This window comes from Puma concolor, chromosome B3, assembly GCF_028749965.1.
Source record: "Puma concolor isolate L17-30 chromosome B3, mPumCon1.1.hap2, whole genome shotgun sequence".
Lineage (NCBI taxonomy): Eukaryota > Metazoa > Chordata > Mammalia > Carnivora > Felidae > Puma > Puma concolor.
Window position 1 is genome coordinate 27832234 of NC_141672.1, and position 18817 is coordinate 27851050.

General features: G+C 43.1%; 1 protein-coding gene and 1 long non-coding RNA gene across 21 annotated transcripts in view; one reads left to right on the plus strand and one right to left on the minus strand.

Moving 5' to 3' along the window:
• The window catches only part of TTLL5 (tubulin tyrosine ligase like 5), a 289561-nt gene that overhangs the window by 239450 nt on the left and 31294 nt on the right, over positions 1 to 18817 (minus strand). For all 20 annotated transcript variants that reach the window (XR_015252163.1, XR_015252162.1, XM_086709211.1 and 17 more), the window contains exons 7-9: positions 16313 to 16395; positions 8624 to 8693; positions 8013 to 8097 (exon numbers count right to left, since the gene is read on the minus strand). Coding sequence is in view for 18 of the 20 variants with exons in the window: in XM_086709211.1 (XP_086565337.1) it covers positions 8013 to 8097; positions 8624 to 8693; positions 16313 to 16395 (238 nt within the window). In the remaining 2 variants the exon portion in view is untranslated. The remainder of the gene's footprint in view (positions 1 to 8012; positions 8098 to 8623; positions 8694 to 16312; positions 16396 to 18817) is intronic.
• On the plus strand, positions 3559 to 5451 carry LOC147579824 (uncharacterized). The gene is made up of 2 exons (XR_015252177.1): positions 3559 to 4098; positions 4441 to 5451. It is a non-coding gene; the product is annotated as an uncharacterized LOC147579824 (long non-coding RNA).

The following is an 18817-nucleotide window of genomic DNA, read 5'->3' on the forward strand; positions in this document are numbered from 1 at the left end:
AGCCATTGAAATCCTCAAGGAGAAAGCAGGCAAAAACCTCTTTGACCTTGGCCACAGCAACTTCTTACTCAACACGTCTCCGGAGACAAGGGAAACAAAAGCAAAAATGAACTACTGGGACCTCATCAAAATAAAAAGCTTCTGCACAGCGGAGGAAACAATCAGCAAAACTAAAAGGCAACCGATGGAATGGGAGAAGATATTTGCAAACAACATATCAGATAAAAGGTTAGTATCCGAAATCTATTAAGAACTTATCAAACTCAACACCCAAAAAACAAATAATCCAGTGAAGAAATGGGCAAAAGACATGAATAGACACTTCTTCAAAGAAGACATCCAGATGGCCAACTGACACTTGAAAAAATGCTCCACATCACTCATCATCAGGGAAACACAAATCAAAACCACAATGAGATACCACCTCACACCTGTCAGAATGGCTAACATTAACAACTCAGGCAACAACAGATGTTGGCGAGGATGGGGAGACAGAGGATCTCTTTTGCACTGCTGGTGGGAATACAAACTGGTGCAGCCACTCTGGAAAACAGTATGGAGGTTCCTCAAAAAATTAAAAATAGAACCACCCTACAACCACCAACGGCACTACTAGGCATTTATTCAAGGGATACAGGAATGCTGTTTCGAAGGGACACATGCACCCCAATGTTCACAGCAGTATTATCGACAATAGCCAAAGTATGGAAAGAGCCCAAATGTCCATCGACGGATGAATGGATAAAGAAGATGTGGTATGTGTGTGTGTGTGTGTGTGTGTGTGTATGTGTATGTATATATATATATATATATATATATATATAATGGAGTTATTACTCGGCAATCAAAAAGAATGAAATCTTGCCATTTACAACTACGTGGATGGAACTAGAGGGTATTATGCTAAGTGAAATTAGAGAAAGACAAAAATCATATGACTTCACTCATATGAGGACTTTAAGAGACAAAACAGATGAACATAAAGGAAGGGAAACAAAAATAATATAAAAACAGGGAGGGGGACAAAACAGAAGAGACTCATAAATATGGAGAACAAACAGGGTTACTGGAGGGGTTGTGAGAGGGGGGATCGGCTAACTGGGTAAGGGGCATTAAGGAATCTACTGAAATCACTGTTGCACTATATGCTAACTAACTTGAATGTAAATTAAAAAATAAATTAAAAAATAAAAAAATAAAAAATAAAATAAAATCACTGGGTAAAAACTAGATGTGGAATGAGACTCTACATGGTCTCAAAGTATCTCCTCTTAAGATACATAATTATTAATTACACAGGGAAAAACAAAGTAACTTTATAGTGGAGAAATCTGGCAGATACCCCCTTAATCAAGTGGTCAAGCACCACTAAATAGGGGTGCCTGGGTGGCTCCGTTGGTGAAACGTCGGACTCAGACCATGATCTCACGGTCCATGAGTTTGAGCCCCACATCAGGCTCTGTGCTGACAGCTCAGAGCCTGGAGCCTGCTTCGGATTGTTTCTCCCTCTTTCTCTGCCCCTCCCCTGGCTTGTGCTCTGTCTCTCTATCTCTCTCTCAAAAATAAATAAACATTTAAAAAAAATTTTTAATTAAAAAAAAAAGACCACTAAATAGTTATTGTGGGCCATCAGATATAATGCAATGACAACACAGCATCACTTCTGTGCTATTCTGGCCAAAAATAATGAACCTGGGTCTAAGCATGAAAAAAATATCTGGTAAATTCAACTGAGGGACATTCTAAAATATGACTGGCCTGTAATCTTCACAAATGCAAAGGTTATAAAAGTCATGGGAAGACTATGGGAACTGTTCCACACTAAAGAAGACTAAAGAGACATGACAACTAAATATAACATGTGATCTTGGATCAGATCCTTTTGTTATAAAGAACATTATTAGGATAACTGGCCAAACCTGAATGGGGTCTCTCCATGAAAGGCAAAAGGTAACTCTGGGCTATTTTTATAGCTTTTCTAGAAGTCTGAAATGGTTTTAAAATTAAAACAGAAGTAAGTTTCTCAGTAAAAACCTAGATTTTCAGCCAACCTTAAAAAACCAAAAGATCTGGAATACCACCTTGTCTGAGTCTATTTGAGCTGCTATAACAAAATGCCATAAACTGGGTAGCTTATAAGCAACAGAAATAGATTTCTGACCGTTCTGGAGGCTGGGAAGTCCAAGATCAAGATACAGGCAGACAGACTGCAGCTTCCGGCTGTGTGCTCACATGGTGAAAGGAACCAGGAAACTCTCTGTGCCTTCTTTTATAAAAGGGCACTAATCACATTCATGAGGGCTTCACCTTCATGACATAATCACCTCCCAAGGACCTAACCTCCTAATACCATCACCTTGGGCGGGGGGGGGGGGAGATTTCAACATATGAATTGGGGGGGTGGATACAAACATTCAGACCACAGCACCACCACATATCAACGAGTTGCAGGCACTGAATAGTAAATGCCCTTAAGTGGCACATGTGATCTCCAGCTTCCACCAGAGCAACTTTTTCAGTGAATGTCCTTGTGAGCCTTTAGGTTTGTGACCTCCTGATTTAGACCTTCACATATCAAATTTCAGCCTGTTGAGGTCAGAAAGCTTCAACACAAATTCTTTATTAGCCACAATCTTAAAGAGGTAATTCCCTACTAGCCACCCCAGGACCAAGTTTGCAAATACTGCTCCTAACACATACTGAAATCTACATGATGCACTGAGTCTTGAACTTCCCTCTTAATGAAATCAAGATTTATAAAAAGCTCTAATGACAGAAAAAAAAAAAAAAGAGGGGGGGATGGGGAGCCTCTACTTCTTCGCCAAATCTGAAATTCTGGGTACTATTTCATAGCCTACCGATGAAGAGAGAAGCATATGCTTTTTTTTTTAACCACACTGAAACATATATAGATTAACTTTATTCTGACAATGAATTCTTAAGTAGAAGCCACACTTCTAATGCTTTTCAGTGAGAATGGAGACAATGGTAACAACCTGTCTAAAACTCGAGTGTCTGTGTGAAGGCAGGGTTCCCGTGTTAGACACATAGAAGGTACTGGATAACATGAACTGAAGCTGCACCTGAGCTGCTTGTCCCAGGAACTTCACCAGTATGGAAGCAAAGCAGGAAGGAAAGCACAGAATTTGTGGAATCCTCTAAACTCCCCTCCTCCATTCAAAAACTGTTTTGGGGGCGCCTGGGTGGCGCAGTCGGTTAAGCGTCCGACTTCAGCCAGGTCACGATCTCGCGGTCCGTGAGTTCGAGCCCCGCGTCAGGCTCTGGGCTGATGGCTCGGAGCCTGGAACCTGTTTCTGATTCTGTGTCTCCCTCTCTCTCTGCCCCTCCCCCGTTCATGCTCTGTCTCTCTCTGTCCCAAAAATAAATAAACATTGAAAAAAAAAAAAATTTTTTTAAAAAACAAAAACTGTTTTGTTCTTCAAAGATACTGCACCATAGCCAGAGTCATGGCTAATCTGGATGTAGGACACTTGGTCCCTCCCCTCTGATAGTCACATAATCTAACACACATTCAGTCCAAATGCACAAAGGAAAGAGGAGGCCGGCCCTGTGGAGATCCTGGCTGTGGCACAGGAGTTATCTTTCAGCAGGTGTAGCCATTCCGAGCCAGAGAGGCCTGGAGGACGAAGAGACAGCACCTCAGGCAGCCTTGCCAGGAGCCACTGGGTTTCATCCTGGCCTGACCCAGAAAAATCTTATGGAAGAGAACAAGAGGCCCGAGAGCTCTCTGATCTGCTGTCAACCAGCTGCAGCCGAGAGAGAGACTGCCAAAGTGGGGCAGTGACTGGGCAGCGCCCCACAGAGCCGTCTGGGAGGGGATTACCAGCCTGATCCCCTGTCTTCAGAGCCAGAAATGACTCAAACTTCACAAACAGCAAGGGCCTGCCAGGGAGGGTGACAATGAGCACTGGAGAGGGTTTTCTTCCCCTTGTTGCTGTCTCTACACACCCCCCCAACCCCCCTCGCTGCTGTGGCAGAGATTCTGGACAGTGTGCAGCCTGTGAGGTAATCTGAATTCCTTGGCAACCAGCAAGTACCTGAATTCTTTCAAAACCGCAGGAATCCAGCAGAGAAAAGGTAAATATCCCTGCGGAGCCAGTGTTAATTAGCAAGGAAGGCTACTGAAGAAGGAACTGGGGGTGGGGAGGAAGGCAAAGGCATTACTAATGCTTTTGGGGTCTTTTCTGAATTTCCACTGAATAACACGACTGAGGCAGAGAAAAGGCAGATCCTGAGTGGGGCCTGCTCAGGGACCTCTCCCCCCACCTCCAGTGAGGATGGGAGTCTCCGGTCCCTGGCTGGGCACCTTCACTTCCCCACGTGGCGAGTGCTACCTATCTTTGGGTCTCTGACAGCGTATTTGCTTTTCAAGTCCATTCTGTTCTAATTTCTTTTAACTTTTTATTTTTCCTGTTTCAGTGAAAATTTGGCTATTAGCTCCGGCTCAAAAAGGGCCTTGTCAGATCGTTTAGACCACATACTGGATCCACGGAAAACTGTAAAATCCAGGACAAAGTCTTTTTGGATTCCACCTCTGACAAGAAAGAGAATCTACACCATTTTGGTAGAGAATGGAGCCCCTCTCTGGAAACTGAGTGTCCCCTGCTGGTGCAAAGCAAGAACATACTCGTCAAACTCAAAAGTAGGGTGGACCTTTTGGGGCAAAATGCTGGGCCCAACTACAATTTTTTTCTAAACATCTCAATATTTTGCCCAGGTGTAAGAAAATAATGACAGTTTTCCTGTGTTAATAAAACATCAACAAGGACACCTGGAAATTATGACTCTAAAAAGAAACTATTTCTGGTGTTTTTTCTTAAGTTTAAAAAGGTCAAGAATTAACACAAAATATTTACTTCACAAAACAGTCTTGTGAAATGAATTTAATCTTTATGTCGCCTAAGCATTAATTCGAGGCCCAAAACAAGTGTTATGGGATAAGACCCTTCTTTTCTAACGAGGAAGCCAATTATATCTGCTGCCAGGGCTGTCTCTTTAGGAAAAATTACGGTTTTCCTTGTTGAGCCTCGAAGTAGAATGGCCTAGTGATCTCATCCCAAACTGCTTATCTTCAGTAACATCTACATAAAACACACGTGACTCAAAATTACTAGAGGCTGCAGATCCAGAGAAGCTACAGACTATTGCTGGATGTGGTGACACAGTTGAGCGGATTCTGAGGATTAAAAAGTAGATGAAAGCCAAGATACACAGTGAGTTAAGACACAGGAACCTGAGGGGCGCCCGGGTGGCTCACGGTTAAGCGTCCAACCTCGGCTCAGGTCATGATCTCCGGTCCGGGAGTTCGAGCCCCGCGTCGGGCTCTGGGCTGACAGCTCAGAGCCTGGAGCCTGCTTCGGACTCTGTGTCTCCCTCTCTCTGCCCCTCCCCTGCTCACACTGTCTCTCTCTCTCTCTCTCTCTCTCTCTCTCAAAATAATAAACATTTAAAAAACTTTTTTAAAAAAGATACAGGAACTTGGGCACCTGGAAGTTATGGTGCAGAGCAACGTAGCCTGGCAAGACTTGCTAAGAGCCTGACATACTGCACCGTCCTTGGGTCAAGCTTTTATATTCACCAATGCTTTTAGCTTAACTGTGACAAAGTCCTCAAAAGTCCTATTATTTGCTTCAATTCGGACTAAGTTTTTAAAAAGCTGTCTTCTAAATTATTCTGGGGGGAAAAAAAAGCATCCATTAAAAGACAGTACACACACACCCACACATACATGCACTCAGTTCCTGCTGGAGGCAAGAGAAGACAGTTATTCGATTCAGTGGATTCCGACTTCCAACACACACCCAGTAGCCAAAGCACTGGCATATCGGTAGTAAATTCTATAATAAACATTGGTATTGCTCTCATTTCATATCTGAGCCACTGAGGCCTTAAAGCTATGCCAAATTTTACCAATAGAAAGGGCTATTAATACGGTGAATGCGGGGCACCTGAGTGGCTCAGTCGGTTGAGCATCTGACTTTGGCTCAGGTCATGATCTCGCGTTCCATGGGTTCGAGCACCGCATCGGGCTCTGTGCTGACACCTCAGAGCCTGGAGCCTGCTTTGGATTCTTTGTCTCCCTCTCTGTCTGCCCCTCCCCCCACTCGTGTTCCAGGTCTCTCTCTCTCTCTCTCTCTCCTCAAAAATAAAAATAAATAGAAAAAAATACTGTGAATGCAATGTCTTGGGAGCAATATGCCAAACATGCTGGTATGATATCCTTGAGAAACAGTGGGTATACCTTGAGGTCTTTTCCCTACTCAAGAAGTTCAAATTGTGGCAGAACGTAATGAGCCCCTGAGAAGGGCACAAGAGGCACGATGGGGTGACAACAGAGGGAGGGAAGGGAGTGGAGACGCTCACGCTACACAAGGGCAGCTCAGATCATCTTAACTTACAAAATGGAAAACCCTCAGCACCTTGCTCACCTGAGCAGAAGTAAGGGTATATCTTCCCTTCTTTTTAATCTAGAGAGGATGGGGACTCAGCTTTTAAACCTGTGCTTCAAAGTAGGAGAACACACGTGCCTCTAAACACCACAGAAAACTTCCTGCCTGTGAAAATCTGATCAGAGCTAGGAGTCAGTTGGCACTCAGATGGTGGTTCAGCCCTTTACCTAAAAACTGAGAAATGTTAGTGTCCCCCTCCTCGATATTCAATATTCGAGGAACAGGAGTCCAGAACCATGGAGCTTCAGTAGCCTCCAGTGTTCCTCAGGCTCCAACTCAGACATCTCAACTTAGAAGAGGACAATGTTTATGAATGCTGTCACTGCCACCTAGAGGTGAAAGGAAGGCACGGCTCAGCCAGCTACAAGCTGGTTAACCGAGCTCACCCTCCGATTCTAGTCATAGGATGCACCAAAGAATTTAGGTACGTGATGTAATTAAAAAAGTATTCTAAAATAACAGTTTCCAGAGTACAATAGCATGTGTCAAAGTAACTAAACTTAAATAGGTAGCCTGCTTTTACACCGTGAGATTTCCCATCTTCCAAGTGCATTTTCTAAAATACACAAACACACACAGGCCATGCTTTTTAGCTTGTCATGGCTGACCGTGGGTACAAAGCACCCCCCCCCCCGAACTGCTGTGCCCTATAAGGCCCCTCACATAAAAGGAACTTCACGGTAAGCGAGCTAGTAAATATATATTATACGGTGCAAATGCTAGTTTTGTGGGGGAAAGGAACACAAGCACAGCAAAGTTATGTATTTATTTTAAACAATGTAAAGGGCCTATGAAAATATTATTACTTGTAAAATTCTGTGGCTGTGGGGGAAATTTTTCAGATTATTACAACTTGAACTCAATTTTGTAAGTAAGTCACATTACCTTAAAACCTAAAAAGTACCTCAAGAGAAACAAAATAATATATAAACAATCACTGTGAAGCATATTACTTGCTGGGGGGGTGGGGGGGGTGGGGGTGGGGGGTGGGGTGCAGCTAATGCCCCCAAAATACAAGAGGCATGAAACAGCTCAGGCCATGAGCTCTGGAGTCAGATCCATGAGTTCAAATCCCACTCCACCACCATCTGGCTGGAAGCGCTCCAAAAAGTGACCAAGCTCCCTTGTCCCAACTGCAAAACTGCATCAACTGTAAGGCTGTTGTGAGCATTGAAATGAATGTTTGGTATGTAACAGGTAATAAATGTGGGATTTTTTTTTTCTGGTTGAGTTGTAAAGAACAATGACAAATTAGCTTAATGCCCCAGGGTCACCATAACAATTGCCACTGCATGAAAATGTACAATGTGATCCTACAGCCCGGCTGGCAAAGGTGTGTGTTTACACACAGATGGTTATTCCCACCTGCGGATATACAAGTGCAGCTTAAAGTAACACGACTGATTTTCTGTAATCTGAAATCCATCTGGGTACACTCTATTTTTCTGAGTTGAACACAAAAGAGAGAAACAGCCTGATCTTAACACACTCTTTAATGGATTCACTCTGATAAACACCCCTCCTCCCCCAAAAGTCTCTTACCTAGCCAGCCCTTCTTCATAGAGATAGATGACAAGGGGATCGTAGGAAGTCACAAGCACATAGAGGCGCACATCAAACTTGAAATCTAGAAAAAAAATTGGGGTTCACAGGAAAAATGCAGGTCATTTGTTTTCTGTTGTAAGACGAACAAGACAATGTAACAAAGAAATATGAAAGAAAGAATAATCTCCCAACAAAACACACACTGCCTGCAGCACACCTTGCCTTCTGAGAATAATTATATATTTCATATATGTGTGTGTATATATATGTGTGTATATATGTATACATATATATGTGTGTGTATATATATATATATATACACACACACACACATAAAATGTGAAAGAGAGCTTACATAGATGTACCACACGTGCTGTGGTACGTATAGCACATATATGTGCTATAAAGCATTTGCTTTTCTATTCATTTCTATTTCATTGTCAAAATAATCCCACAAGGTACAGAAGGCACCAGCCTCATCTCTGGGGCCACAGCTGCCAAGAACTTCACACTAGCTTCATAAAGGCTTACTAGAGAAGACTGTGAAAATATGTTTTAAAATTAGCAAGATCTAGCCCAGTCCAGCCAACAGCCTAATCTCAACTCACCATCTATGAGCAGGGGGTTGTTAATGTAACGGGAGACCAGGATGTTCTCTTCCAGGGAAATCTGGTTTGGCTATGGAGTAAAGACAAAGAATAAAAGGACAGAAATGCAAAGGAATCCTAATTTACAATAAGGGAGCAGAGTTCTTGACCTTTTAGAAATGATAAAATGGCAAACTAAAACTCTAAGACAAGTTTTCCTACAAGCTACCTCTATATTCAACTGGCCACATAACACTTAGAAACACTACGGATATCCAATTACAGTAGGGGTGAAAAATAAATTTACACAGCACTTGTCACATAATAAATAGAGCCATAACAGCTTTAAAGATTTATATACATGATATTAAATAGTTACATGCCAAGACAATAAAAGCTACTTAAAAAATAAATAAAAATGTGTTTTCTCCCAAGCGTAAAGGATGATGGAAATTTTAAAATACTACCATTATTCTTTTTTTTTTTTTCAAATGTTTATTTTTGAGACAGAGCGAGACAGAGCATGAACGGGGGAGGGGCAGAGAGAGAGAGGGAGACACAGAATCTGAAGCAGGCTCCAGGCTCCGAGCCGTCAGCACAGAGCCCGATGCGGGGCTTGAACTCTCAGACTGTGAGATCATGACCTGAGCCGAAGTCAGACGCTTAACCGACGGAGCCACCCAGGCGCCCCTAAATACTACCATTATTCTTAAGTGAAGACTTTCATTAAGTTGCTTAGAAAACTTACAGATCTTTCCACAATGGATCCTGGCATTTGGGAAATGGGATGGATGTTTCATGGACTCATCAGTTGTACGTCCTATGCCTGACGTACCAAGACTGAACTAGTCCTTTTAAAGAGTTTTTCCATGAAAAAAGAGTTGTTTCTACAACAAATAATCATGAGTATTTGGACACTGTATAAGGTACTTAGGATACAGTGATGAACAAAACACAATCTCTGCCCTCAGAGCCTAATCCCTACTTCTGAAGAGTTTAATATTTAGGTAAAGGGACAGCAAAATATAGAGGTTTTTTTTTTTTTTTTTTTAATGTTTGTTTATTTGTGAGAGAATGCAAACAAGGGAAGGGCAGAGAGAGGGAAACAGGATCAGAAGCAGGCTCTGCGCTAACAGCAGTGAGCCCGATGTGGGACTCAAACTCACAATCTACAAGATCATGACCTGGGCCAAGGTCGGACGCTCAACCAACTGAGCCACCCAGGAGCCCCAAAATATATAATTTGAAAGAACACAAAGCAGCATATCTGCAAGCACAAGACATGAGACTGCAAAACAGAAGTGCAGACGAGTTAGTGGGATGATCAGTCGGGGAAGGCCTTTCCTGGAAGAGTAGGTGCAGAAGTGAGTGTTGAAAGCTATTGAGCACATGGTAGAAAGGAAAGGAAGCTGCCGTGGAAAGATGGCAGGCACAAAGCTCAGGAGAAAGGACAGGAGACAGATTCACTGACCTGGGGCTAAAAGACAGACCTGGGGAATAATGAAAAGGTATGGTTAGAATATTAGGAGACCCCGCTGGCAAAGGGATTCGAACCCCCAACAAGGGTTAAGTTGGTCTGAACATGGTGGGAAGCAGGAAATTATTATGGATTCTTGATTAAGTAAATAGTAAGGTTAAAATATAGGGAATAGCACAACTCTGTGTGGGATTATATTAAGGCAGAAAAACGAGCTGGAAGCCACCACAATCTATCCAGGACAAAAGGAGTCCAACAGGGAAGTGGCTATAGTAATAACTCTAATGATAACAGCTACGGTAGTGGCAACAGAAGTAACGATTCAAATTTGCAGAAAAAAATACAATTTAACAAATGCACTGAATGAACATTTGCTGTGTGTCTAGCGCTGTTCTAGTTTTTCCCAAGTATTATTTCACTTAATCCTCCCCCGACCCTACGAGGCAGGTATATCACCATCTAAATATTACAGATGTCACACAGTGACAGGGCAGCATTTGAACTCAGGCAGTCTGCCTCGGAGGCTTAACTCTTAGGTACTATTCACATCTTTTCCCAAAGTCCTGACCTATAATACTGTCCCCCAATTTCAAAAGACTGTCTTTATAGCAGTGCATTTGCTACCCCCAAATACTACATAAAATAAGGATAACTTTGTGGCCCGTAATATCAAACATGAGGAGCAACCCCAGGGTCAAGAGAAAGAGACTCCCCTCTCATTTCCCACTGTTGCTGTCCCACACTCAGAACACAACTTTCACAACCCATCTCCCTGCATCACACGGACATGGCAACAATCACTGCTGATTCATACTCATGGACTTGAGCACCCACACCATTTCCAGACTCCCTTACTTTTCGTGATCACTTTCTCACAAGTGCTATCGCCATTTGGAGTCGAGTTAGTGCGTAAGAACTGATGAATCATAGCACAAAGGAGCAAGCTTCAAGTCTGTGTTCCAAACCTAAAATAAAGTTGCAGACCTCTTCCCACTGAGTAACACCTACAGGTTGCAACAGATATCGACCACCCAACTTTCCTCTGAACCAGAGACTACACTGGTAATCATCTTCATTCCATAACACATCTACTGTCCTTGCCCATTTCCCCTCTTCCCTCCCTCGTCATACACATTTGTCCCCTGGGTTATGCGTAACATAATCTCGCACATTATTTAGGTAACTTTACTATTTGTTCAATGGTCTGAACCTCTCATCTCTACCTGCACCAGGAATTCAACTGTAACCTCAACGAAGAAGAGAAGGGTCTGGGTATAGTTTTTTTGTGTAGTGTTACATACATTACATGAGCTGCTAAGAAGCAACTAACGAAAGCCTTTTGATATTTTCAAGCCTGTTTCCTTTTCATCCATCCCCAACTGACTCATTTCAAATGAGTTCAAGTCCAAGCTCCAAAGTATGCTAAAGCAAGATCTAAAGTGTTGGGAAAGTTGGAAATACATCCATTTTTCTAAATGGACTTTAAGACTAAATCTCATGGTATCTGTTAAGTTGTTGTAAGGTAGAGTGGTACAGTGGTTAAGAGTGTTATGCTCTGGAATCAGCTAGACCTGAATTATAATCTTGACTCTACCACTTACCAAGGAAATAACAGTAACTACCTCATGGGGTTCTTCTAAAGACTACCTGGGTCTATATTTGGAAGGTACAGGGGTAGGCACACATTAAATGCTCAAGAAATATCAGTTATTACTCTTAGTGCAAACTCCGTAGCGCCTCTAGGGTTCTACGAAGTTCCACAACCCAACAGCCTGCATCATCATCATAGCACTCCACACGCCCTTCCGCTCAGAGCCGTGCACCGAGTTATAACGAAGATACGTTAGCTTAGTATCAGTGTTAGCATTAAGAGATAATCCCTACTCCTCAAAAGGTTTTAAGGAGCAGCAGCACCTGGCACACAGCAAGGACTCCCTAAATATTTCTTGAACAATGAAGAAAAAAATAAGAGAGCACTTAAGATAACAACATATAAACAAATAGAAACAAGAGAGCTATACAGAATTATATTCACAGAGTAAATAGAGTAAACCAAATACTCCCCTGCTACTTCAAAATCTCAAAGAAAACATTAATATGAGATAATGTGTGAGGCAAGAATGACAAAGAAGAATGATCTGACTTCCATTATCAAAGTCACACCTTAATCAGAAAATGCCAGCGCTTTCCCTCCTCGACTTGAATATACTAAACTGGGAAAATACGGCACTTAGTCACGGAGGGAGATGGAGCAAACAGAGCTCTGCTCCTCTGGGCTGTATTTCTAGAGTTAATAGAGCACATCATAAGAGAGGAAGGTAGCTGACTGGCCAAGATAACTTCCGTCTGCAGGAGCTCACACTTCTCTCTTCAGTATTTCATAAAAGTAACGCTTTTTCTATCCTTTATCCCGTTCTTGTAATGGTAAAAGTTGCTGTTTGCAGATATTTTCCAAAAGGTTATGACTATTATTGGGAATTTTTAGTGAGAGCCCCTCTCCAGTGGGGAAGACAGGGAAAGGTATTTTTATTTGGCCTTCACACCTAACTCCACCCACCCCCCAAGTCCCGCACCCGCTCGCTTCAGTTCAGCTCACAGACCCTCTCTGCCTGAGCACTCCGGCCCCCTCCCCCTCAAATCTGAAAGGAAAGCAGGCAGCAGCCTTGGAAAGAGTTACTTCATCCAGTTGGCTAATGGGTCACATATTCCATGGGAAAAGATCCAGGTATGGAAAAGAGGGGATGGTGAGGCCTTGTGCATAAGCAGAGAGAGAAGAGTATTAACTACATGGTTTGTAGGCCTGCGTAAAAGGTGATAAAATTCCAGTTTGGGGAGTGAAATGGGAATATTTTCCCATTATGTCCACGTGTTGCCAGTCCCCCCCCCCCCAACCCGTGCCTGCTGGCATCTTCCCAGGCTTCTGTCTGGCACCTCCACCAAATGCCTCAAAGAATCAGACTCATTCCAAAGCCTCACTGAGGAGGAGGAGGGAGGCAAAGGGTCCTGCCAAGTACTTTGATCTACGCAGGGGGTCTCTAGGGATTCAGCCCAGGGAGAGGTGGGAGGGAGAACGAGAGCCTGCCAAATGCATTCTCTAAAGACTTGTCACCCTCCTTAGGAGACTCCATCCAGGGAAGAGTCAGGGCACGGGGTTCTCAGCCCCACTGAGGAAAGTTTAACTTTTCTATCCTTTATGATGTTGGTTTCAAAATAACAAATCACTAGGGCAAAAGAGCATTCCAAAAGAAAAAAAGCCCCAGATGAGCTGGAAATAGATCCTATTCTTTTTGACTCATGTCTAAGAAAATAAAAAGCAAACTTGTACCACAGTTGACTTTCAATAGCAATTCCATTTGGCAGCTAAAACCCAAACCCAAACCAGTGCCGTCTATGAGATTCAAACAACACTGGAGCCCCTGGCGCGGAGCTGAAGGAAAAGCTGTCCGACAGGAGCCTTCGCGCCAAGGTCAGAACAGAAACGAGAAAAGAGAGATCCAAAGCATGTGACCAGGGCCTTCTGTCACAAGACACTCCAGGGAAAAGGGCCTCCAGAGTGACCCGGGGCCAGGTAACAGCACTTGTAGCCTGGGGCTCAGGCCGGAGTAGCTGCTGTACCAGAACCAGATCCTGTTTTTCTGTAGCACGTAAGATCTGCTATTATTGCTATTATTGCTCAGTTTTCAGTCCAGACTGAATTTAAGGACTTTTCAATGTGAAAGACCTCTCAGAAAGTTAGTTTCTGCGCGTGTAGGAAATAGCTCGGACCATGTAAAAAGAGAATTGGGGAATTTAAAACAGAGTACTTGACCTCCCCCCTGCCCCCCACACACACACTCCCTTTCTTCCCTTCCAGAGTCCCACTGGAAGGACAGTGAAGAGGTTTTTAAAAGAATGAAATAATAACAAAGCTAGAAAACATTTAAAGGAGCCAATAAGAGACCAAAAGTTTAAGGAAACCCTGAAAGATAGAAAGCAGATGGGATCAGGTTGAGAAAACAGAGCAGAAGAAGGAAAATAACAGAGGTGAGGGTGATCTCAAGGAGCCTCTGAGAAATTCCAAGCTGGCAGTGAACAAACATGGCCCAGGAGTGGGCCGAGGAACAAGAACCAGGTAATTAATTCTTAATTAAGTGAGTGGCCCTCCTCCAACACCCAAAGCTTGGCCCTCAGAATAGAACCTAACGATGATACTCTGGGGAGGACGTCTTGTGTCGGTAGAGAGATCTGACAGAGGAGTGGAATTTGAGGCCACTCTATCCCTACAACAGACACAGAGGGAAAGACAGGAAAGGTAGTGCTGACCAGAGGGGAAATCACCAAAATCTTCCTCTGTATTCAGAATAAGGCCTGCTCTATTTTGGCAGGGGTGGACAGAAAGAAACACACTCCTCACTCCCATCCACTCCCAGCCTGTGAGTCAACACAGTTTGCCCTTGCACAAAACTGAGTTAGCCTCCTGTCCAGGGAGAAACTACTAGGGAATTACTCCTACAGGACAGTACGGGAAACCTAGGTCAGCTGTCAATTTCAATCGGTCTAGTCTTTTGTTCACAAATACAACTCAACATCTAAGGTCACAAACTGAGAAAGCCCAACAGCATGGGGGGGGAAAAGGCAATCCCAAGAAAATACACAAAACAGAAGAGAACTTTTAAAAAACTTTCAACTGATACTCTTACTAAGGCCAACTGGCAAACTGTATCCATTAATCCATTAAGCAACTACAGGCTGTTATTAAAGAAAACAAAAAGGCAAATCAGAAAATGAAAGTTTCTACAAACTATGATAGCCAATACATAAATACAGTAGATAAAATGAACATTAAAATACATAAAGCTCAAACTGGTGATCCAGAAAGATCAAAATGGGGGAGAATCAAGAATTTAAAATCAGAGACAAGTTGACAAAAAAGAAAGATGAAGAATGCCTCAAAAAAGAGTTCTAGTAGCAGAGACATATCAAAATGGGAATTAAACACATTGTAAAGAAAAGAAACATAAATCAACTATATTAGGTTAAAAACTACCGTTAGAAGTCTAGGAAGTGAGGGGCGCCTGGGTGGCTCAGTCGATTGAGCATCAGACTTCGGCTCACGTCATGATCTCACAGCGAGTTCAAGCCCTGCGTCGGGCTCTATGCTGACAGCTCAGAGCCTGGAGCCTGCTTTAGATTGTGTGTCTCCCTCTCTCTCTGCCTCTTCCCGCTCTCATGCTATGTCTCTCTCTCTCTCTCTCAAAAATAAATAAACTTTAAAAAAAAAAAAGTCTAGGAAGTGAGGCTGGGGTTGACATTTTATTTACTCTGTATATGTACTCGACTTAACAAACAACTTTGAATGAGGATTTGGCAAAGAATCAAGATACTGATGACTTTTGACAAACAGAAGAGGATAAGGCAGAAGGAGGAGGAGAGAGGGAGATACAGAAATAGCGTCAAGAATTCCATACCACACCAAGGTTAATTTCCTCGATGACCTTGAGGGCAGGAACCCACAGTTCTGTTCACAAGAGAAACCAAATGTGTGTCCTACCAATGAATGCTTAGTGCTGAGGAATTAATATGACAATATGCTAAAAGTAGAAAAGGAACCTCTTTTCTGCTGACCCCAAAGGCTGCTCTTCCTCAACATGTGATCAAGTGACTTTTTAGCCATAAGGTAACTGTTGGCACAGGAAGAGGTTACTGACAGTAAGGTGAATAGTAGCCAACTCACACCCAACCTCACCTCACACTTCTGAATGCAGATTTCAGAAAGGAACACCTGCTCTCAATGAAAAAAAAAATCGTATCAGGAGGAGGGTGAAGCAGGGAAAAGCCAATAAGAAGAGAGGGTGCCAGGGCACATGCCTGGATCAGTCGGTGGAGCATGTGACTCTCGATCTGGTAGTTGTGAGTTCAAGCCCCATGTTTGGGTATGGACCTTACTTTAAAAAAAAAAAAAAAAAAAGGGGGGGGGCCTGGGTGGCTCAGTCGGTGGAGCCTCCGACTTCGGCTCAGGTCATGATCTCACGGTCCGTGAGTTCGAGCCCCGCGTCGGGCTCTGTGCTGACAGCTCAGAGCCTGGAGCCTGCTTCGGGTTCTGTGTCTCCCTCTCTCTCTGACCCTCCCCCGTTCATGCTCTCTTTCTGTCTCAAAAATAAACAAACAAACAAACAAACAAACATAAATAAATAAATAAATATAAAAATAAAAAAAGCAGCAGCAGCAGAGGGTGCCACCTGCTGCATACTTACATTGTTGATCAGGTAGACGCCCCGCCCCCTAGAAGAGGCCACTGGTTTTACTATCCAAGGTCCCCGGTCCTTTGAGTATGAATCTGCTCAAAATATTGGGAGATTAAAAGGGAGAGAGAGAAACAAAGAGAAAGAAAGGACAAGAGTTTGTCATCTTAAATTTCAACAATGGTTAACTAGATACCCGAAGCATTCTCCAGGTTTGTAAGTGAAGGGCAGCACAGCTAAAATAACCTGTATTTCTAAACTAGCTTCAAAAATGCACACAAAAACAGAGCAGGGGTGGGGAGGGAAAAGGAGGAGGAGGAGGAGGCGGCAAAATTACATATTTCTTCCACCATTTCCCCTCTTTCTTGAATGAGAGAGTGAAAGCAAAATAAGGCAACTATGTGATGTTGGTTTATCACTGTCACAAAACAGCCTTCAAGAATCTTGAGATTCTCGCCTCCATTAACCCAAGTCCAGAAGCTCACACTGCAGAGTGCCAATATGAGTCAAACACTACGTCACCTGAAATGACTAATTTCCTTAAGTGATCTCTCTTAGCTTGTAAGAAAAAAAAAATCATCTTAAATCAAACCATGTGCAAGCGGCGCAGGAGGACAATAATTTACAAGTGATTAAAAGGTGCCCTTTACCTTTTTATATACACAATATAGTGATTCAACATTTATATACGTAATGAAGTAACACAATGGGGGTAGTTACCCTCTGTCACCACACACGGTTATTGCAATATTATTGACCATATTCCTACAGTGTACTTTTCATCCCTGTGACTTATTTACTTTAAAACTGGAAGCCTGTGCACCTGTGAATCCCCTACACCCGTTTCGCCCACCCTTCCCACCCACCTCCCCTCTGGCAGCCACCAGTTTGTTCTCCACACTGATGAGTCTTTTTCTGTTTTTTTGTTTAAGATCCCACATATAAGTGAAATCATATGGTGTTTGTCTTTCTCTGTCTAATTTATTTCATGTAATACAATACCCTCTAGGTCCATCCATGTTGTCATGAATGGCAAGATTTCATTCTTTCTTTGCCTGAGTAATATTCCATTGTGCACATGTATCATATCTTTATCTGTCATCTGTGGATGGACACTTAGGTTGCCTCCATATTTTGGCTATTGTAAATAATGAAGCAATAAACACAGAAGTGCATATATCTTTTTGAATTAGTGCTCTCATTTTCTCCTGTAAATGCTGAGAAGTAGAATTGCCGGGTCATATGATATTTCTATTTGAATTTTTTCAGGAACCGCCACGCCAATTTTCAAAGCAGCTGCACCAACTTACATTCCCACCAACCATGCACACGAGCTCCCTTTTCTCCACATCCTTGCCAATACTTGCTATTTCTTGTCTTTTTAACACTAGCCATTCTGACAGGTGTGAGGCGACATTTCCTTGTGGTTTTGATTTGCATTTTCCTGATGATGAGTGATGCTGAGCATCTTTCCACGTGTCTGTTCTTGATTTAACCCTCTCCTGTCTCCTCTGGGACCCCATTCCTTAGCTCCTATCTTCAAGCTCTCTCTCCTCTCTGGGTGCTTCTTCTCTTTTTCTCTCCCTTATGATCACATCTACCTCCATACATGCGATTTCCAGAATCTATTGCCAGAACTCAACTCTGCCTTTACAACTGCCTGCACATCACCGCATGGAAGCCTCTAGGCATCTCAAATCCACACTTGCTCCCAAATTTCACACTCCTCATCCCTTTTAATAGCTCTTCTTTTACAGTTTTGGTTACACTCCCTGGTTAAAAACATGCTTCTTAGCAGGACGCCTGGGTGGCTCAGTCAGTTAAGCGGCTGACTTCAGCTCAGGTCATGATCTCATTATCTGTGAGTTTGAGCCCCGCGTATGGCTCTGTGCTGACGGCTCGGAGCCTGGAGCCTGCTTCAGGTTCTGTGTCTCCCTCTCTCTTTGCCCCTCCCCTGCTCACACTCTGTCTCTCTCACTCTCAAAAATGAGTAAATGTTTAAAAAAAGCAAAAAACATTTAAAAAATGTGCTTCTAAGCTTCTTAACTTCCCAGATTCACACCTCTAGAGCCATCTTTGACCCTGGCCTCACTACTTAGAGCCAGCTGGTACACTCTGTTTATTCTATCGCTCTTTCCACTCCCTCTTTTCCATTCCAGCTACCTGGTTCGGTTCAACTGCACTTCTGCTCTGGATTGCTGCAATAACCTTCCAAGTGACCACTGTGTTCCTCCCCTTGCTCCCTCCAATTCGTTTCACACAATTATTTTTCTAAAGGTTACCCTGCGTTCCTTTCCTTCTCAAAAATCTCCTATTGCTCACACTCGAGGGGGCAATGGAGGGCAGGAACATAAGCCATGGAGAAAATGGAATTTCTGGGCTATCATATGGCAGGTGGACACCAAAGGAAGAGAAGAACTTAAAATAGCCTTTATGGAGAAGAGGAATGTCTTTCTGAAAGAAGTGGTACAAGTGGGTGTGTTTCTCCCCTAATATGTAGCCTTAGCAACGCAACTA